The 21,256-nt window shown below is 37.4% G+C and overlaps 10 protein-coding genes across 10 annotated transcripts; 2 read left to right on the plus strand and 8 right to left on the minus strand.

Annotated features, from left to right (window-relative positions):
- Positions 1-141: 141 nt before the first annotated feature.
- sec39 (secretory pathway protein Sec39) lies at positions 142-2,469 on the minus strand (the record flags this gene model as incomplete). The annotated part of the gene is made up of 1 exon (XM_056182438.1): positions 142-2,469. One exon carries the CDS (start codon positions 2,467-2,469, stop codon positions 142-144), a length of 2,328 nt encoding a protein of 775 aa, XP_056037449.1.
- A 796-nt stretch (positions 2,470-3,265) lies between these two features.
- SOMG_03650 (NmrA-like family) lies at positions 3,266-4,222 on the minus strand (the record flags this gene model as incomplete). The annotated part of the gene is made up of 1 exon (XM_056182439.1): positions 3,266-4,222. The coding sequence occupies one exon, from the start codon at positions 4,220-4,222 to the stop codon at positions 3,266-3,268; it is 957 nt and encodes a 318-aa protein (XP_056038646.1).
- A 779-nt stretch (positions 4,223-5,001) lies between these two features.
- Positions 5,002-7,287, minus strand: SOMG_03651 (plasma membrane ThrE amino acid transmembrane transporter family protein; the record flags this gene model as incomplete). The annotated part of the gene is made up of 1 exon (XM_056182440.1): positions 5,002-7,287. The coding sequence occupies one exon, from the start codon at positions 7,285-7,287 to the stop codon at positions 5,002-5,004; it is 2,286 nt and encodes a 761-aa protein (XP_056038638.1).
- Positions 7,288-7,888: 601 nt separating this feature from the next.
- Positions 7,889-8,929, minus strand: SOMG_03652 (Schizosaccharomyces specific protein; the record flags this gene model as incomplete). The annotated part of the gene is made up of 2 exons (XM_056182441.1): positions 7,889-8,854; positions 8,915-8,929. The coding sequence occupies 2 exons, from the start codon at positions 8,927-8,929 to the stop codon at positions 7,889-7,891; spliced, it is 981 nt and encodes a 326-aa protein (XP_056038114.1).
- Positions 8,930-9,318: 389 nt separating this feature from the next.
- Positions 9,319-10,914, minus strand: iss10 (MTREC (exosome adaptor) complex proline-rich subunit Iss10/Pir1; the record flags this gene model as incomplete). The annotated part of the gene is made up of 1 exon (XM_056182442.1): positions 9,319-10,914. The coding sequence occupies one exon, from the start codon at positions 10,912-10,914 to the stop codon at positions 9,319-9,321; it is 1,596 nt and encodes a 531-aa protein (XP_056038658.1).
- A 394-nt stretch (positions 10,915-11,308) lies between these two features.
- atg1802 (autophagy associated WD repeat protein Atg18b) lies at positions 11,309-12,507 on the plus strand (the record flags this gene model as incomplete). The annotated part of the gene is made up of 5 exons (XM_056182443.1): positions 11,309-11,352; positions 11,397-11,470; positions 11,524-11,630; positions 11,676-12,448; positions 12,495-12,507. The coding sequence occupies 5 exons, from the start codon at positions 11,309-11,311 to the stop codon at positions 12,505-12,507; spliced, it is 1,011 nt and encodes a 336-aa protein (XP_056037349.1).
- Positions 12,508-12,979: 472 nt separating this feature from the next.
- Positions 12,980-13,915, minus strand: ppa1 (serine/threonine protein phosphatase PP2A catalytic subunit Ppa1; the record flags this gene model as incomplete). Its single annotated transcript, XM_056182444.1, has 1 exon — positions 12,980-13,915. The coding sequence occupies one exon, from the start codon at positions 13,913-13,915 to the stop codon at positions 12,980-12,982; it is 936 nt and encodes a 311-aa protein (XP_056037347.1).
- Positions 13,916-14,719: 804 nt separating this feature from the next.
- ptf1 (phosphoric monoester hydrolase Ptf1) lies at positions 14,720-15,736 on the minus strand (the record flags this gene model as incomplete). The annotated part of the gene is made up of 4 exons (XM_056182445.1): positions 14,720-15,260; positions 15,315-15,387; positions 15,585-15,623; positions 15,694-15,736. 4 exons carry the CDS (start codon positions 15,734-15,736, stop codon positions 14,720-14,722), a joined length of 696 nt encoding a protein of 231 aa, XP_056037602.1.
- Positions 15,737-16,890: 1,154 nt separating this feature from the next.
- On the plus strand, positions 16,891-17,883 carry she9 (mitochondrial inner membrane protein She9; the record flags this gene model as incomplete). Its single annotated transcript, XM_056182446.1, has 1 exon — positions 16,891-17,883. The coding sequence occupies one exon, from the start codon at positions 16,891-16,893 to the stop codon at positions 17,881-17,883; it is 993 nt and encodes a 330-aa protein (XP_056037351.1).
- Positions 17,884-18,162: 279 nt separating this feature from the next.
- On the minus strand, positions 18,163-20,880 carry vps11 (HOPs/CORVET complex ubiquitin protein ligase E3 subunit Vps11; the record flags this gene model as incomplete). The annotated part of the gene is made up of 1 exon (XM_056182447.1): positions 18,163-20,880. The coding sequence occupies one exon, from the start codon at positions 20,878-20,880 to the stop codon at positions 18,163-18,165; it is 2,718 nt and encodes a 905-aa protein (XP_056037338.1).
- Positions 20,881-21,256: the final 376 nt, after the last annotated feature.

Here is a 21,256-nt window from a genome sequence, read left to right on the forward strand (position 1 = left end):
TAATATGCAATCTATTTTTCTGTCATTCATTTTTGGTAGTAAAGCAAAGAAAGTGATTTTTATTTAATCAGATTGTTGTTGATTACTGCTTTTACGTAGAGCACAATACCATATTGGTAGTTGCTGATATGCTAATAATATTCAATCTTGAGGAACGCCTAAGACCCATCCTAAACCATTGGCAAATGAACTAGTGACCTTTTTGGCTATATCTTCTTCATCGTTATGTGAAAACTCTTGGTCGGGATGGACTGGGGGATCGGATTCATCATAATTTACATCGACACCGTCTTTCGCGGGCGCATCTACTTCGGCTGCAGCAAGAGACCACTCCTTGTCAAAGTCATATTCGTCTCCATCTTCATGTAATTCTTCGTGATTAACAGGTTCGTTAAGTTCTGGAAAAGCATCAGCATCCAAGTCACTCTCTGTTTCATCTTTGTCCTTATTTGACTCGAATTCTGTCCAGTAATTAACAACATCATTAAGTTTTTCTTTTGGAGCATTGGCAATGGCAAGTTGAAGCATCTCAAGTCTTATTTCACGTGAAAGATAATCGTTTAGTGGAGTTTTCCCAATTTTATAACAAGTTTTGTAAATGGTTTCTCGCATACCAGCGCTAGATTCCGCTAATGTAACAAGTCTGTCTTCAACTAGTTGCTTTGCCATAATCAAGTCGCTTTTGACCAATGCGGCATCTACACATCGATTCACAACTTGCTCGGTAATTTGGCGAAGTTGGGTTATAGCATCCTTGTAATTGAATTTTCCACAAGCTTTGTAAATTTCAATCGTGAGAGCCATAAGCTCATCGGCTTGCTGATATGAATGTTCATCTTGAGTTAGAATGAAGTCTAACAATTTATCAGGATCCAAGTTATCCTCTATTTGCTTAGGCGATAGCGGCTTTCCCTTTTCTATTAGAAAACGATATTGCTTAATTAAATCAACGGTGTTGATAAGGGCATTAAGACGCCGACGAGTTGTAGTAAGGCTACTGCATTCATCAAACACATCCAGAACTTGACTAGCAGTTTTTAACTTGCCGCGACTTTTGTTCATACTAGAAGCGGCTCGGAAATTTTCATAAAAGCTAGTTTCCATACAACTTTGAAGAATATCCGGATGAATATCAGGTAAAGCTAATTGATCCTTCATCTTGTCTAAAACTTTAAAATTTGATATAGATAGTAACATTTTTAGAAATATCAAAGAAATGTCTCTTGATTCTATTTTATTAAAAAATAGATGTTGACTCTTCCAGGAGAACGTGACAGAAAAGACACTGTTCCAATCATTGTAGCTGGCAGTCCCCGATTCGCCCAGAGAACTAGAGATATACTTTTGGAGGAATGTTTCCTGTGATGCCCTTTCTAAATTGGATAGGTTCAAACAAGCTCGCACACTTGGAACGGGAAACACATTAGCGCTTTTGAGAATTGGAATAGCATCAATGATACGACTTAATAAAGTAACAGACTCGCTAGTTGGATTCGTAAGATCAGTATCGTTGGATAAGAAAAAGTATATAGAGTTTTCTATAGGTCCTTTCAAAAGATTATCGTACGGGGCAGGAGAGAGTTTTAACTTTTCCTGTATATTTGCAAGCATTTGTTTTCCTAGAGACAAAGCGGTCGATGTCGTTTCGTTGGAGATATAAAGGGAAGATAAAGCAACTTTCATCAATACTAACTTAAGCTTGGTATCGTCAATATTCCAGTGAATAATTAGCTCATGTAGTATCTCCAAGCCATCCGTTTTAACTAACTGAAGTAGTTTCTCCCATACATACGACCAACTGTCCTGTGAGCCTTCAGATTCAGATTCGGTAGCCAAAACAAAAGGGAGGATGACACCGCTCATTATTGCAACACAGTTTTCAGAGCTTAAAATAGGAAAAGAAAGAGAAATAACATCACGAATGGAAGCTTTCTCCATTTCATCCAAATCAACGGGAACGGAAGTGAATTGTGAAAGACGGTGAAATACTTCGAAACGCCCGCTGCTCCATTCTCTGATTTCAGAAGGCGCTTGCGAGCTTTTCATTAATAAGTAAGCTAACTGCACCTGATTTGTTTCTTCAACAATTTTTCTAGAAAAAATAGAGTAAAACTGGGAAACATTCTGAATTGAGGGAAGGCTGCTTTCCCAAAGTCCCATTCGTTTCAAACGATATTGACATAGCTTGTCTGAAGGAAGTTTCACAGTGGAAGCCACATCCAACGTATTACAAACTTCTCCCTGATCATTCTCAACATCTATATAAGGGATATAGACAGCAGGTTGGGTTGTTTCTGGTAAGAACTTAACTAACAGAGACAGCCAGTTCTCCAATGTCAATGACAAAGTGCCATATACAAATTTAGCCTCTGATAAGTTTGCATTCGTAATCAAATACAATAGTAAATACGTTTTTTGAGACTTTGCGAGCAGTTTGTACCATCTTGGACCTATTTCTTCTTCTTCCATGTTTTGCTCTGAATAGATGATACTTCGAAATCAAACTGGAACTTAAAGTAACCCAGAATAATATTTGTCTTGATCAAGTAAAGTAATTATAAAATAGCTATGTGAAATACTCTCTTTTTAATTAGCTTGACAAAAGTTCAAAAGCTCTACAATGACCAATAAGCTCGAAATGAAACTTACATCATTTAGGAAAAGATGCTAAATGCTTTCTTTTTTTTATAATTCACGATTTACTTGTGCAGTTGAGGTATGATCGTGTTCATTTACTATAACTGAAATGTTGATATCTTCCATTACTTGCGTATTGCTGTTTCACTTTTGATGGCATTTTATTTGATACTACTGTGTTCTGGTAACATAGGGCCAACTGACCTACTTGTTTTGATTAGAAGTATTAAGAAAATGATATTTTGCTCATGTGTGTCACAGGTTGAGTCTCACTTTTTATGAGTAAGTATTCAGTGGAAACAAATATACAATTAAACAAGAATTGTAATAGAATTGGATTCTTAAATACTACTAGGATGAAATAGTAATAGCTCCCAGGTATCTGATTCACTAAGCAAGTTGTATGAACAATTTATTTTAGCTAGATCAGTCAAATCTTCCAATCTGAAGAATTGCCAGGTAATTTGCGATTTTGTATAATTTGTAACAAAGTCTTCGTCTAAAACTATTTTCTCTGTCTTCTTTCGACTCTCTGTCTAAACAGTTTCTTTGTTTACTCATTACATTCATGAATCCTTATTCTTATACAATAATAATATCACAGCATTAGTAATATCGTATATGTTCATTACACCTCTAAGAGTGTCTTTAAAACATCGGCAGGTGTACGCTTTGGCGCAGCGAGCTCAAGTACTTCGCTGCTGGTTGTGGAAGCTGAGCATTTGCCTTCCCACGCCGTCTCCAGGGCGTGTTTGATGGACAGGATAACGTTCTTTGATTGACCGTTTGCGGCGTGATTGAGCTCATAAAGTGAGTCAATGAACGATACGTCTTGATAGCTAACTTCCTTGACTTGCGTACCAATATGCTGCTCGACCATGTCCACAATCTGTTTCCCCGTGATATCCGTGGGTCCATTCAGAACATATTTGGCCCGGTTATACGCAGTAGGATCATCTTGGGATAAGAGATGAGCAGCAAAGACTCCAACATCATAAGAGTCGATAATGCCAACGGCCGCATCCTTCGACCCCCATATCCTAAGGGTATCCTGCTTTCCAGTTTTACGATACTTTTTAATAAATTCGGCGGCGGTGGAAAGGTAAAACGATGAAAAAACGTTCGGCTGAAGAGAAGTCCACTGCAAGCTGCTGAATTCCGGCGAGCTCAGGAGAGCCTCAATTGCCCAATGCGTGCGCGGATAGTAAGCGTTGCAATCCGGACGGACGTTCGCAGCAGTTGTCGAGATCCGCACAACATATTTGATACCAGCGTTGAGGGCGGCAACGTGGAATGTTGACTCTTCGGCGAATTGATTCGGTTCGTTGTGGGATGCAATGAACGCTCTGACTACTTGGTGTTCATGAAGCCAGTCAGAGGTGATTTCAACCCAATTCTTCTCTATCACTTCAACTCCAGGCAGTCCGGCAAGCTGTCGTGCCATTGGACTCTCCGAGGAGCGAGTAAGAGCAATGAGGCGGTACTCAGACAAAGTGTTGCTTGATTTCAGCAACTTCGGCAGGGTTTCAGTTACACTGCGGCCAGTGTTACCAGTGGCTCCGACAATGAGGATGGAAGGAGCCATGATCAAAGAGTATGGACAGGTAACGGCCAAACGAAATTCAATCTTTGTCAAACAACGAGGTACTTCCCCTATATCTATTACAGCATGCTCTGCTTACGTAACTTATGATTTCGCAGGAGCGCTTCTATCCGATTAATCCCATTAGTAAAAAAAATTGTCAAGGCCGAGTGTCATAACCGGTATACGATATTACTAGTATTTTGATACAATAATTGTATTGTATTATCAAATACGTTATTACAAAAAGTAAAAATCCATTTTTGCGATTGAAATTTATTAAATTCTAGAAAGATATATAAATATACCTCTAGTTGAAAGGTCAAATCTTCAGATTGGAAGATTTGACTGATCTAGCTAAATAAATCGTTCACACAACTTGCTTAGTGAATCAGATCCCTGGAAGCCATTACTATTTCATCTTAGTAGTATTTAAGAATCCAATTCAAAGTTAAGTATACAAATCATTTACAATTGTAACTATTTTTTTTGTTTTTTTTTTAAATAACTTATTCTCAAAACAAGTGAGACTCAACCTGTGACAGTACTAACAATATTATAAATTAACAAACCGGGTATAAATGCATAACGGTAATTCAACGAGTTTAGAGAGGCATCATCATAACAATAAATAAATAAAAATCAACACCGGACTTCTATGCTCCAAATGAAAATTCGTAGGACATCATAATCATTAGCAACAAAATCGCATCTAAAAATAAAACAATGTTTGATATATGCGAATGTAAACCAGAAAAGGAGATGCATACAAAAAGAATTACTTAAAAACTGAATAAACCAGAGCGCCGTTTTCCAAAAGGATAAATGACTAACGCAGAGGCAAATAAACCAACGGAAATACCGATAGCTATCTGAACCATATTTATACCGAACGAGAGAGAACTAGTATTAAAAGAAGAGTCATCGGAAGTGGTTGAGTTGCTGTTGTTACTAATTTGGGTAGCCAAATCAATTCCAAACTTGACACCGCCTTGGGCAGCCAAACCGGAAGGTACTTGCACAAAGATGGCTGGCAAAACGGCAGCAAATGCGACACCTTGGCCTAGACGAGAGTACAGATTTCCAAGACAACCAATAACAAAGGCTGCTATAGCATTTCCTATGGCCGCTGTATTCTTAAAATGTTTTTGGGTCGTAAAATAATTGACAATGTAACCAACACAAGATATGAATAAAGACACTGGCCATTGTGACGGTCGTGCCTGATTTACAATTAGTAAGCATACGGTAAAAAGAGGAACAAATAAAATTCTCCATTTATCGTCAATATATCGCTCAACACTACAAGTGTATTCCGAGGTTGCATGATGATCCATCCATCCATAAAGAGCTGCACCTATAGCGATACCAAAACTCAAAAATAATGAATAAATAATTGCATAAAACATTCGAACACTTCCTGCAACAATGTTTTTACTTTGCAATTCAAGAGATCCGCACAGGACGATATAACCAGGAAGGATTAGCACAATTGCACCTTCTGCTAAGGCTGCAAAACAGAAGATAGGATTCGACTTATTTGCGCGATCATGAAAAATGCTTCCGAATGCTCGACTCAAAAAGGAAGTTAGAATAGAACCGGTGACCTCCAGTAGACTATTGTACAAGGGCGACCTTGGGGCAATAAGTAGTTGAAGAGATCCGATAATTAAACCCAAAAAAAAGGAAATTGGAAGATCAATCCAACCGCCAGAAAATGCGATTGGTAGAATAAAGGCACTTGCGAAACCATAAGTTACAACTAATATCCAAGTCTTAAAATAAGGAGGTGATTTTAGAATAGTGTCTAGTCCATTGATCGCTTCCTCAACGCTCATCAAATCATGAACAACAGCTTTATAAACATCGTGAACTAACTTCAACTTCCCCAGGTCAACCGTCTGATTAACACGTACGATATGCATATCAGAGGTATGGGTGTTTGTATCTCCAAACGAAATTATCATACAACCGGGAACATATAAGAATTGTCCCTCGATCTCCAGAACTTTTGCAGTAGAGGACATGTGCTCCTCCAACCGGTGGCTGGGTGCACCATGAGTCATAAGTGCTCGACAAAGCTTTAAAATGTATTTTTGCCTTTGTAGTACGTCTGCCAGGTGAACGGTAATTTTGTATTTTTCATTTAAAGACGAAGGCTTTTTTGAATGATGTGGAAAGTGAAACTTTTTGGATTTTTGATTCGGCAATTTCGGAAGATTCGATAAATCATCACGGGACTGAAATCCTACAGCTGGACCCATAAATGTCTGATTTGATGCACGCATAAGATCTGTAAGCGAATGACTGGAAGATAATTGTGAATGCTTTTGTAGCTTAGAGGCATTTGGTTGTTTTAATGAAATTCTACTCGACGTAACTGTGTCAGCATTCGTATACAGCTTTAGCAAGCTAGAAAGAACACCAGCTTTGTAGTTCTTGGGATGACTTAATATGTCTAATTCATCTTCAAAAGGGTCTTTTTCATTCTCTTCGTCAGTGTTCTCTCCTGTATTCTTCATTGCATTCAATCTCATGTGTTCCAATTTTGCCGAAGTATGCGCCGCAACAAGTTTATAAGCTTCATTTACAGATGATGGTACTTTAGGAATAGTAGAAGTCAAATCCGTAGCCGAGTTGTTTTCCATATTATTCATTCCAATCATAGGGGCAGAATGACTTCGATCTAAAGTGGGTCTCTTGGCAATATTAGTAAGTGATTGATTTGGGCTATCTTGCGTTCGAATACTCGATGCATAACGTTCATCAATGCTGTTGTTATCGGACACTGGTCTAGATGCAACAGGACTTGGCAATGATGGAATATTTAAGTTTCCATTGTCCGTAGAACCCGCAGACCCCGTCTGTCTATGAACAGCTGGTGAAGGTGCTCTATGGACGTTCAGAAATTGCGGTCCATCATCTTCGTCTGACTCTTCATCTCCTTCTTCTATTGAGAAGGAAGGAGGTGGTCGTTGATAGGTAGTCGGGTTAGTATACGGCGCTTGACTATTATTCAAAAAGTGCCTTCTTTCAGTGTTAAATCGCACCCTTCGATTCCCTTCCATTTCAATTCAATGTAAATTGTCACACAAGTCATCAAAAGAATAGATATATACGATCTTCAAGGAAACACCCTCGTTTGTAGGTTGTATAGATGAATTGTCAATACACCTTTACCAGGTCAATGAACCTTCAAGAAAAACAAAAGCAAATAAACAATTGACTATACTGGAAACCTTTTATGGTATGTTTCTCGTGCTCCTTACAGAATGAGGATGAACGGCCGTTGGTAGGAAGATACTAAGATTTTAGCATAGGTACATCTTAGGTATATCCTATGTCCGAACTTTTACGTATAGCAACACAAACAAGGACTCTTATTATATCAAGAATTACATATATATATATTTTTCCTTTTTATTTACATATAAATTTATTGGTTCCTTTATAGTTGATTATACAGGTAGGACTCCAAAAGAAACAGGTTAATTGCGGAATCACAAAGTTGTAAGACAATATATTTTACCCAAACTATCAATTTTTATTCTCTATTTTTCTTATTCATTAAATTATTGGTACCTTCCAGTAATTAGAGAGCTTTTCGTAGATGCATCGTCAACGTCAGTTCACATGTACTTTTATAATTCCCGTATGAGATATTTGTTATTAGAGATTTTTGATGCTCTTCTCGGTTGGTCGCGATCCATTAGAATACTTTAAAGTATCTCGAAAAAAAGAATTATAGGTAGTCGGTAGCTGCAATTCATTTCCCTTTAATATTAAGAAGTCAAGCATTGTCAAAATTTCATTTTTATGCAATATTTGATTTAAATAAACGTTTCGGAAGATCGATTTTGTGTGGCATCCTACACGATAAAACCTAGGGGTATTATACCGGGTAAAATTTAAATACCTGGATACGGGAAGCTTGGTAATAATTTCCATATTCTCCTGTAGGTATTTCTTTGAATACTCGAATTGGGCCTGCTTGCTCGTAGGACTCCCCCGGCAAGAATATAGCAATTCAAGAGCTGCAACAGAAGGCAGCGTTGCCAAATCTAGTAGCTTATAGACAAGTAGATCCTTATACGGAATACAATTTTCTTTCCCTTTCTCTGAATTGAAGATTAGACTGACTAAATCCATCGTTTTGTAGAAGTCTTGATCCATAGGATCCAACTCCTCTTCGTCTTTCATCAACAGTTCAAATCTAAATGGAAAAGGAACTTTTGAAAGGTAAACTTTTCCACCTTTATGTTGTAGGCCAAAACGTCTTGTCGTCAATTCATATAAAGAAGCTCGCATAAATCCTCTTTGGGTTAGCGTTCGAATAACTTTTTCTGTAATTGGAAACGGCTGATCAACTAAAACAATAGAGGATGAATCGTTGATTTGGTGTTTGCGTATTAAATCCTCCAGTGCCTTCGTTGTTTCATCCCATCTACTAGACAAAAACAATGCTGTATCTCGCTGTGGCTTGTGTCCTTTTACAACATATCTTTGCCCAAGTGCATTCAACTTCTCTTTTTCGTTATTCTTAGAAATTTCTTTTTGTTTCTGGATATCCTGGACCGTGTTCTTCAAACTATTTCTTAATACCCATATTCCAGACCTTTCAAGGTTTTGAATCCTCTTTTCAAATCAATAGTTAGTATGGAATTATAAAGCAAAATAACAATATAGAAAGCTTACAGTAATTAGGCCCATATACAATGGGTTATTTCGTAAAGGATAGCCTTTGCTGTTAGTTGGCGGCAATCCTCTGTTGGTTTAGTTTCTACTTCACAGCATCAACGCTTATGCATAAACAAGTACAATTCTAATTATTAAATAAAACCAAAAAAAAAAAAAAAGAAGTTTGAGAAAACGGTAACTCTACATTCATTGTATCGCACATAGCAAGTACAATCGCCAATTTTTTGGTCATTATTAGTATCTTCAGAGAAAATAACAATTAAACTATCATAAGATTTATAAATAAGTTTCTATAAAAAAATATATATATATCCTGCTAAATATATGCAAAATGCTTGTGTTTCCAAAATTGTTTCAATGAGCATTGTAGTCCAAAAAAAATAAAATCCAAAAAAAGTCAATCAGTAGTTGTAGCTTCCATTCGGGTGATAGTCGATGTTCCTAGGGTCGTTCAAGGGATAACTATGAAACGCAGGATTTGGAGTCATACTCCTATAGTTCACAGCAGCTGACGGATTGTAGTAACCGGAAGCAGAAGGTGGTACTTGCATCTGAGGAAAAGCATTTGTACTTCTCACACGATGATGATAATACGGAGAATAAGACGATGACGAGTTATATTGATCGTTATAACTTTCAAAGTCGCCATAATGAGATGCTGCTGGTAAGTTATGCATATCCTTCAATGAATATTCTGTAGGGTGGTAATGCTGTGGAACATATGATCCTTCCCTATTGTAGGATGCAAACTGCAGAGGTGCTACCGAATTTCTAGGGGGAACGCTTATAGATTCAGCGGAAGAAGGATAACGAGAATGCATTCCCGTCATATTCCTTTCGTATGGATGAAAACGAACCTTGGTTTCGGTAATCTCGGAACTATAGGTAGGTCGCGATGACCCAGCATCAGCGGGAACAGAGTACAGTTCAGTGGGAGGTAAATCTGGAACGCGTCTTATGGTGGTCTGTGGATGATTTACTTCATAAGGTGCCCAAGTTGGAGAGTATGCTTGTTGCTGATTCGAAGGTTGTGACGAGCTAAACAGTGTCTCCGGAGGAGGAGGTCGAGGTGATAATTCCTCATCTTTGACGGTTACATTCGCAACCTCATCCTTTAAAGATGAAGAATAAACCTTCTTAGGTGGTTGCTGAATTGCTGCCGATGGAGGCGGAGAAGGAAATCGAATATGCGTCGGAAGTTTATCGGCATTCGCGGAAGACAATTCATTCACAGGTGATTGAATATGTTTCAAGCTTGGAACGGAGAAAGTGGGAACACGTGGAGGAGATGGTGCAGAAACACGAGAAGGCGCAAACGCAGACATGGGAGGAGATGGTATATCGGAAGCAGTTTGGGAGTCTTTGAAAGAAGACGCTTGCTTAACAGATTTCATGTCTATTTGTTCAAGGCTTTTACTAACAAATAATTGAAGTTGCGAAGAATCCTTTTGGTCCTCGGTTTTCTCAGGCTTCCCTGCGTCTTCTAAAGTTGCATTTTTATATGACACATCAGAAACAACGGGTAAGCCTGAAGGCGAAAGAGGTGCTCCTTCCACATGTTCTTTCGCCACATTATTATTGTCTTTCTGATTCTTTTCTTGATTTGAATCCACATGTTCCCGACGTAGTGCCTCCAATGATCCTTCAGACCTTTGTACTCGAGATAATCCCAATCCAGGAATATTTGTAAGCTCGCTAGATACAGGCTTCAATTCCTCTATCAGTGGAGTCTCACTTATTGACCTCTTCGAACCAGAGGATTCATGAACCTTTGGTTCTGAATCCTTCACTTCCAAGCTGGTCTCCTCTTGTAATCCACGGTTTTGTGGGTGTTCCCGCTTTTTACTCCCTCTTTTCAAAGAGCTTGAAAGCTTCTCCTTTAAAAAATTTAATTTAGCTTCTTCTGGGACCTCAATCCGGCTGTGTTCACCTTTAAAAACCGTATTTCGAAAAACAATGATTTTTTCGAACTCCTGCTCCCATTCTACGGGATTCATTGATCTTGCTAAAGCTAATTTATATATGCTTGTATATTTATATTATAAGTGTCTTCTCTTCCAGTGGCTCTTGCCAAACCCTTAGCTTCATCAAACGTAGTTGTTCATTGTAAAACACCAACGGTTCTCTCAGAAAACTGCTCTTGTCAATTCAGTCACCATACACTAAAAATAACAGAAATTTTGATATATAAGTTCTTTTTTAATACTATATTCACTGAATCTGTTTCCTTGGGTTGCAAGCAACTGCATTGGATTTAACTTAAGAAAATATCCGATTCTTATGAAGCAAATATTGGAGCTTAATGGTGTTATATTCAAAACAATTTTATAAACGCTCTTATCTTTTTTAGTCCTAAAAGGCTTTGCAAGAAATATTTGATCTGTCGGAATCATGGCTCCTGTGGTTTTACACTGCTCTTGGAACCAGGATCAAAGGTTAGTACCTTGTTGAAAACTTTTCATTAACAGAATTCATTTAGCTTTCTCTCAGTTGGGACAGAAACCGGTTTTCAGATTTATCAGTGCGATCCGTTTACTTTACGTTTCTCGAAAGGTAAGATTACAGCCGCAGAGAGCGATTTTGGGACAAGCGATAACATTTGCTAGAAACAAACGGTGTTGCTTTTTGTGAGATGCTTAATCGATCATCACTTGTTGCGCTTGTTCAGGTGTCGCCCGCATCTACTCGATTACTTAAGCTCATTGATATAAAGGTTTGTTCACTTGGAAATATATTTTATTAACATAAACAAATACAGAAAGATGTCGAGCTTTGTGACATGTTCTATCCTGCTCCAGTATTGAATGCTCGTCTTACGGTTACTCGTCTGGTTGTAGTTATCAAGGGGAGCATTTACGTTTACAATCTTAAGAATCTGAATTTGATTAACACTTTGGCAACAATTTCTTCAAATAAAATCGCATTCTGTGCTCATGAATCCTTTATTGCCTACAATTCACCCCAGGTTCCAGGCCATGTATACTTGACTTCACTGGAGACAGCAATGCCGATTACACTGCTATATTGTCATTCGAGTCCAGTGCGATGTATTGAATTTCATCCAGATGGACGCCTGATAGCTACAGCATCCGCCAAGGGTACAGTTATACGCATTATGTCAACATTAACTGGGGAAAAAGTTATGGAACTGAGACGTGGGTACCTGCCTGCTTCTGTTGTTTCAATCGCCTTTCATCCAAAAGAACCCTTTTTGGCCTGTGCTTCTGAGAATGGAACTATTCATATATACAGACTGTCAAAGCAGACCGTTTCTGAAACTAATCATTCTCCTGCTTCTTCTGTGAGCAACTCATCCTCCTGGTCAAAATTTCTTAAATCCAATGTCACTAAACCACTAGAAGCTCGAAGGGAGTTTGCGACAGCGAAAATACCAGAGTCATCGTTTTATGGAAAAATCGTCTTCTGTGCATCAAAACCTCATGTACAGGTAATCTCTTACAGTGGACAATACTATCGTTTTGTGGTTGACTTAAAACATGGTGGAAACTGTGCCATGCTGGAAAAGTACATGTAAGTTGAAGGAAAGTTCCATGAATTTTTGCTAACTTTGATTTAGACTTGATGAATAAATTATTATGGTTTGCGGAACGGATTACTGGTAATGAACTTTTAAATATCCTCTACGAAAAGGTGGATTTTCTATATGAATAAACTAATCAGTTATGAATTTTATATTTATCTTTCCTTGTCTTATTTGGACGTTGTCTTATAATGTCATAATGATCATGCATTTGGTACTAAGAATTTGGAATGTTCAGCACGTTAAATAAACAGGTTCGTTCCATTTTTGTTAAGAACTGTGGTATTAGCTTTTTACCTGCAAACTTCCTTTTTTATATATTACAGTCTATACCAATTGCAAGACTAGGCAAACAGTATCACAAATTATAACAATACAGTGTACTAGTTTTTCGAAAAACACTGTCGGTTGGAAGCTTGATTTATTGAAATTAAGCATAAAGGAGAACAGTTGAATAAATTAACAACGACTTGCCAAACACTATCATAAGGTCATAGAGGTAAGGGTAAGAATAAAAGAAATTATAAAAAGTAATCTGGTGTCCTCCTTGTAACTTTCAATTCATCTTTTCTGGGAGCCGTTTCATACTGGATGAACGCATAGTTAATATGATCATCAATGCCCATGATGGCTGCTTGATTTCCGCAACGATAGCAATAATTTGGAGCAGAAAAAATTGTTACTACATTATGACTATTTGTCCAATTGTAACCCTCCATTACTAGTTGATGAGCTCTGGCAATCAAGTCCAAACCGTTGTTGTGATTGAATGTTTCGGCAATATCTGGCCCAAACGTGTAGCCAGCACCACGGGGCGAAATTCCCCATCCGGGACGGTCCTCTGGATCCGACCATAAAAGATCACATATGGGACCCTCGTGAGGAATTTCTTGAATACGGTCAAGGATTCGGATATGGTCTAAAGTATCGATGCTAGGAGATAAACCTCCATGCATGCAGAGAATTTTGTCTTCTATTAAAGCTGTTAAAGGCAAAAAATCAAAGAGATCAGTAAAGCATTGCCATATATTGGCATTGCCATATTTGCGAAGACATTCATCATAGAATCCATAAACTTGAGTAATCTGTCTAGACTCATGGTTACCACGAAGGATGGTGATGCGGTGAGGGAATCGTATTTTGAGTGCTACCAGCAATGAGACAGTTTCTACACTGTGATAACCCCTATCCACGTAGTCACCCATAAATAAATAATTTGTATCAGGAGAATGTCCTCCAATATTAAAAAGTTCTTGTAAGTCATGAAATTGCCCGTGGATGTCACCACACACAGTTACAGGGCATCTTACACTTTGCACATTCGATTCATTAGCTAAGACTCCTTTGGCCATTTCACACATTTGATAAATATCATCTTCAGAAAGAGGCTCACATTTCGACAGCTGCTCAATCCAGCGGTCTATGTCAGCTCTGGAACCGGTTAATTCCGACATCATTATAATAATCGTAAATGCAAATCAAACGCTGCTGCCGAATAGATCCAAAAATAACGAAAGAAGCCGAAAGCTTCAAGAATGGTATCTGTTTTATTTGATCGATTTATCTCGTTGTTATTCAGAATTTTTCCTTTTCTTTTTTTGGGAGCAGACCACTAACTGTGTCAACCTCTTTTGAAATTATGTCTGAATGTCCCCAAACAAGAAGAGGTGGAAGATGTATACCTTTTGATCAATAGAGAATAAAAGACGAGCTCCTATGTTTTCTTTCAAAAAAGCTGAGTAGTCTTCAGCTAGTTTTTGGTAAAGGAAAAGAGTCAAGTGACCACTTGCTAAGTAACGAAAGAATGATTCTTGATGGTAGGAAACGCATCCACACACAAGTTTTGCTGATGGCAAGGATAATTTGGAAATGCAAGAAAAAAATAAAAAATATAATTACTAAAAATTTAAGATTGAACCGATTTCCTCTCCAAGCAGGATGGTTTCAGATTCATGAAGGAAACAAAAAAGCAACCTCGCTAGTTTATTTAGAGATCAACACAAATAGCGAATCTTATAGTTGAAGTAATAAGATAAAAGGATTGTTGTATTTTATTGAGGTTTTACTATAGAGTTGTTTGTCTCTTCTTTTTTAAATTTTTGTGAAATACTCGACAGAATTTATACTGCCTTTTTTTCCAGGGTCTTGTTTTTGAGTGGTTAAAAATCAGCTTAGCAAACAATACTTCGTTAAGCTCCATAAATTCATTTACGATAAGACAGGATTGTATAAATGAGCTTTGGAAAAGGAGGTATCAGGCCTTATACAGTGATTTTAGACTTAAACTCAATCAAGGCCTTATGAATCTCAGAGAACGTTTCAAATTCGGTATAGGAAACGTTTTCTCTTTTGCAATAGGTGATCAAATCACGTCCTTTCTTTGCATATAAGTGTTCGGTTTCTTTGGCGGCACTTAAATCGGATACACCATCTCCACAGTAGACCATGTGAGGTCGCTTTTCTTCAGGAAGTTGAGCATAGGGACGAATGGTGAGACTCTTGTCGTGTCCAAAATGAGTATCGTCGTGATATACTATATTCCAAGTACCATCTTCATTAACATTTATATCATTGGAGACGATTTCGATTTTGGTAGCCTCTTCTTTGCCCAAGTATTGTTCTAAAAGACTGCGAATAAAGGGCATCATTCCACTAGAGAGAATGACCAAACGTACGCCTTCTTTTTGGCACCATTCATAAAAAGAGGGAAAGTCGGGATCAATAGCAACGTTCTTTTTCAAAGTCTCAAGAGTTTCTTCGTACTTCAAGGGTACACTGTTGAGCATTTGAGCAAATCCATCACTGATAGTAAGTAAAACATATCAAATGAAATGAAATTTTATATGGTCAACATACCGAAAACTGAGTTTTCCTTGGATAATTTCTTGGTTCAATTGAACACGCATAGCTTGACCCATACCATAGTTATCTGTGGGACCGGTTAGATGCTATTTAGGTAGAATGAGAGTAGATATTCCTTGTGATAACGAATGGCTTCTCCTTTTAGGTCTGTCAAATTGGGGACTTCCCGTTCTAGCCCAACTACATTTGTATTCACACAGAACAGAAATGCCTACAGGGAAAGGCTCTATGCCTTTTGCTTCTTTCCTTTTTTAAGCAACTTACCGGTCAAATAATCATTGGAATCTTGCTGAGTGATGGTACCTAATATGTAAGATGTGAGCTTTTCAACCTCTGATTGAAGAACCCTTCGTGATATCAACTTTATTCATACCATCAAAGTCACTGAAGACATATAATTGTTTATTAAGAGACATAATATTAAAATACGACTTGTGTTTTTATTTCCTAAGGATTTCTTACTTGTTTAGGATGTGGTATGTCAGAAGAGACAGGACGACAGCTCTGAAGTGTTTTTAAAAGGGAATTTCGTAAACCAAATATTCGTTTCTACGATAGAAGGATGGATTACATATAGAAAACTCTAGAAAAACTATCTTTCTATTGTCTTTTGTCTTTCATTATAAAATTAAAAATACAAGATCGCTGGTGACGATCCATAACGGTTCAAAGACTAGGTATAATCAGAAGATATTTGTACTCTGAAATGATAAACAATGTGGAAATTAAACCAGTCCTTGATGCATTTACCGATGGGTGAAAAAGAGGAGGAACCATGCCAATAAAATGGATGTGGGCATAAACGCCTAGGTTTAACGACATGGAGCAATTTCTGTTTTTTTCCTTTATTGTTCTTATCATTATACCAGAGTGAAAAGCACCTGGTCGTTTCGCTCATTGATTTTATGGTTTCCTTGGAGATTTCAATTTGGAAAAAGAGGTTTCTCTGATACCGCCAAAAGAGATTGAACGCTAGAAACTGTTACCGATATAGTTATCTCGCTCCCTCCTTTAAAATCTCTCTTTTCCGAAAGAACTAAGTGCCTTGTCTTGTGGAGTTATGAATGATTCAGTGTTCCATATTGTACAAATAGAGGAAAAAGTTCTTAATAGAGAATCTACGATGCAGAAAAGAAGTAGGAAGTTTTTGAGAAGCGTACTAAAGCTATGCTAACACTCAACATGCTGACAAAGTCTGCTTAAAATGTAGCAATCAATTGGGAACATTTATGGCACATGCTGAAGGTTTCATACATGAAAAGGAAGTTATTTGTGAACAGAAACCTATACATTCTCTTCATTTTTTAACAGAATAAATATTCAAAGTCTAGAAATGTTTTCAGATATGTGCTTAATGGTACCTTACTTTTGTGTGAAGTCTTAATTTCTTTCAACAAAATTTAATGAAAATAGATAACTAAAACAAAAGCAAAAGCGTCTAAGCAAAGTCAAACACTTACCTCTTCTAAACTTACCTGATCTGATAAATTAAACTATTTCTTTTGGCGAAGACGAGACCAAACAATTTAGAACTGGTTCATTCAAACGTTTCAAGAAAATCAGATACATCATGAAGGTGAACTGGAATGGTGTAACAAATGCTATTAAGCAGTTTTCCTTTAAAATCTCTTCTGCTCGTTCTGGAAGGGAAGCATTCTCATTTCGGGAAGCTATGCTACAAGCTAGCCGTAGATTAAACGAGTTTACTGGATACACTACTATTGAATCTTTAAAGAAAACTGTTGTTTTACGAGAACGGCAGCTCAAAGAATTTCGAAAACTAGCGAACGATGCTCGCAGAGCATACCTAGAAGCCGTCGAAAGGAGGTCATCTAGTCAACGAGAAGTCAATGAATTACTTCAAAGAAGAGGCAGCTGGTCTTCGACAGATCTAGAGCGATTTACTAAATTATATAGAGAAGACTACTCCAATAAAGAAAATGAAACTCTGCTTCAGGAAAATGTCAAATCTACTGAGGAGAAAATAGAGGATGCACAGAATGGTCTTGTGCAATCTATCCTATCGCGGTACCATGAAGAGCAAGTATGGAGTGATAAAATCCGGCAAACGAGCACTTGGGGTACTTGGGGACTCATGGGTATTAACGTTCTGTTGTTCGTTGTTGTCCAACTTATATTGGAACCGAAGAGACGACGAAGATGGGTTCAGGAGTCAATGGAATTTGTTGAGAAGGAAAATAAAGATAAAATGGAATTACAAATTCAAAAACTATCTGAATTGGAAGAAAAAATATCTGAGGATGTCGCCAAGTATGGATCGCAAAAATCAGAGAGCTCCTCCAGGACGGATCTTGATTCTAGTGAGCCTTCGTCAAAGCCTTCAGTTTTGTTTCAATTTCTTCAAAGAATACCCTCTTTAGATTTCTCTTCCTTCAAATCCTTTACCGGTTCCATCAAAGCCATTATACGCTATATATTGTCTCCTTCTGATGTTGTACAGGTCACCCATAAACAACTTTCCATGCTAATGACTGAGTTTGTTTTTACCGGAGGAGCGATACTATGCTCAACTCTATTTCTGTTCCGTCTTTTCAGACATTAACGATTGCTCTATATCTATGAAATGTTTTACTTCTTTGGTCAATGTGCATTCTATATCCTTCTATTCAGGGCTCTTAAAATAACTCGATTTATAAATGAACTTCAAATTAGTTGGTTCTACTTTCATATTTATTTAGAAAACAACTTTACCTTGAATTTCATATAATTTCATCCTCTCTTTTTACTACAAGTAAATATGACACAATTTTGGATCGGTGGTCTCTCATAAATAAATAAATATTGTAAATGTTCGTAAAAAAAGATCTCGTTGCTAAAAAAATCACAACCATTGACAGCGTATACATTCATCTTCTATACATCGTAAATGGTAGGAATGCCTACATCGAAAATGTACCATCGGTAATTCCAAATCAGTATTACAGGCAGAGCATTTAGACTCCTGAACAACAAAAGCAGTTGTGCGTAAATTGGACAGTTCTTTATTTAATTCCAAGATCTCGGATTTGCCTATTTCGATGCCTTTCTTTTTTTCAGAGATTTGGCTTTCAAACCTATAGGCCGCGTTCTCTACTGCTTCCTCAATCATGCCCAGAGTAACGGCATCTGATTTACCTAAGATCTCTGCAAGCTGAGTAGGTGAAATCAATTGATGATTAATTATATATTCTGTAACCTCCTTTACTTCTTTTGACCAAGGCTCTAGCTGATTTGTTGAGGCGAAATAGTTAAGCATCATGATATATAACTCACTTTGATCTTCCCCTTGAGCACGTACCATTTCCATTGCACGACTAACATCGTCATGTTTGCAAAATGATCGAAAAATATCTAGTGTTTGACCAGACTTTCCCTGTACAAATCTGACCCCGTCATCGAATTCCAGAATCTGAGATATCAGGAAGGTAGCATTCAGATCCAAGTGTTTTTCTGAATCTTTCAGTAGTAAGTTGGCCTTTTTTTTCCAGAATCCTTGAGCATTTTCATCCTGTGAAGAATGGGATTCTCTTATATAGGCTTCAAAAAGGCAAGTATTGATGTGTGTTTTGTATTCTTCAGAAACATGTGGCAAAATGGCTTCTAAAAATCGTATCAACTCAGAGTTATGGTTTAAGAAAATGTGAAAACACGTCTGTGGGTTCGGAGCAATGTATGATTCGTCTACTTGGGGTTCTTCACTATCTGCTCTTTCCTCAGTCGTTTCCGAATTATGATCGGCAGACATAGAAGATATGCCAAATGGAGTAGCATTAGCATAAGGAAGAAGAGAAAGGTAAGTCTGTCGCAATGACTTTTCATATTTTGTCTGAGCTTTAGATCGCATGCTTTGCTTAGATTTATGATTATTAGAATAAAATGATATAAACAGATCAGTTGTCTCTTTTGGTAAATTCGAAAGCAATACTCGGCCAAAACGAAGCAATAACGGGAGTAACCTAGACGGCGCGATTTCATACATGTAATCCAAATTTTCGGAATACTTCTTTTCTTCTAAAAGAACATCGATGACTCGCTCATGATTATTGAACCGAATACCAAGGTGCTTAGCTTCTTCAAGAAAACCAGACCGATGACAGATATCAAATGCCTGATTAAATGCGAATCCACCAGTATCGATAAGTCTATTAATCCCCTTCAAGTTTTTTGTTTCCACATGGCACGAAAGCAGAAGTAATTTAAGATCAGAATTTGCCAAATCGTTTTGCATGAGTGCTTCTATAAATCTTATGAGTTGGTCAAGGCGCTCTGCTTTAAGAAATTCTAAGCAAACGACTGGTATATTAACTGACCTTATTGATTTTATATACCAATCCATAGATAATGAGTAATCTCCCTTACGAAATAAAAAGCGAGCGTATTCTATCATTAGGCTTTGCAGAAAGTATGAATCCATGTTTTTCTGTCGAGAGAGGGAAATAGCCAAGTCATACATTGTTTTTTTACTAAGCAGGGAAATTTCATCATTAAGGTCAATTCTTTTAAGTTTTAAAAAAGAATTGACTGAGGTTAGTATTAAGAAGCCTTCGTCTATGGATAATATTTGGGCAGAATGATCCCTCAAAAAACCTTCCCAAACAATCAATTTCCTTGGTAAATCTATCAATAGTAATCGAGAAAGTGGTGTTGTCAGACGGTCTCCTTCAAGTCTTGAAAAAGAGTTAGAAGATGGCATGCTCTTTCTCGAATTAGGCAAGCCGGTTGCAGACGGATCGGTTGGTGAATAATGTAAAGCTAATATAGGACCTTGTGTTGCCAAAAAATGTTTCTCTCCAGGGAATGTAAAACAAACTTTGTCCTGCGAGGGAAAATAGAATGTAAGACCATCAGACCGAGAGCAGATAAACGAAGGCGAAGTAGTCGTAAGAGAGGAAATATTTTGCTCATTATATCCTGACGAACAATTAATGGATGTGCCAAGTGTATCCAGAGTTGTTATATTCTTTCCTTTAATTGAGTAAGTTTTGTTCGTTGTGGAAACGTAAAGAATTAAGTCCTCGGATTTGTGAAACGCTAAGCTGGTTATCGGTTCAGATAATTTGAAATTATTAGAAATACGGAGTCCTCTTTCACGAAAAGGAGTACCATAAAATGCTAGGACATGTCCTCCAAACCCACAAGCTAAATATCTATCTGATAGTGATTCAGAGACCGCCACTATTGGATGCGGTTGTTCATCAACTATAAACCGGTTGGCAGATACAAGTGAAAACTTCTTTTCTAATGAAGGATCCTCTTGAGAGCACGAAAAAGCGTAAATGACTAAAAAGCTCGGACCATCCTGCTCACCAAAGTTGTAAAATAATAGAAAACGATCATTATCGATCCAAAGTATTTGTTGGATAGCTACTTCATGCTCCAGATCGATCACTTGCTTTACCCCCAAGGAAGAATCGTATAGGGTTACCCTCCCCGAAGTGTTACAAGCTAGAATTTGATTTCCAAAAGATGCTATAGAGACGTTTGTTCTACCAAGTTTTTGAGGCAATTCATGTTTTTGAAACAGAGTCACTCGTTTCCAAGATCGAATGAAAGTAGTCATGATTAACGCCTGTTTAGGCAAACGGTAGTCCTACAGGTTTTAAAACATAAATATACGTATATAAAAAATAAAATATGAGAAAGTTGCCCTGATTATGATAATACAAGAGATATTCTTTAGAACCGTGCGAGGAACATTCAAGAGGTGGTAGCACTATGGAAAGGAAAAATTCGTTAAGACAATGTAGCAGATTCAGAGTCCAAGATATTTCCTGCTATAGTAGAAACCTTACAAATAATAATGATTTGATTGTTTTATAGATTAAAATTGCATTGATATTTGAAGCTTTATAAGATTAAAGTCTTTCAGTCTACAAAAGTAAATCGCTCGATACGTAATCATGAAAAAAAAAAATTAAATAACAAAAAGAAGGCTA

This window comes from Schizosaccharomyces osmophilus, chromosome 2 (genome assembly GCF_027921745.1).
Source record: "Schizosaccharomyces osmophilus chromosome 2, complete sequence".
Classification (NCBI taxonomy): Eukaryota; Fungi; Ascomycota; class Schizosaccharomycetes; order Schizosaccharomycetales; family Schizosaccharomycetaceae; genus Schizosaccharomyces; species Schizosaccharomyces osmophilus.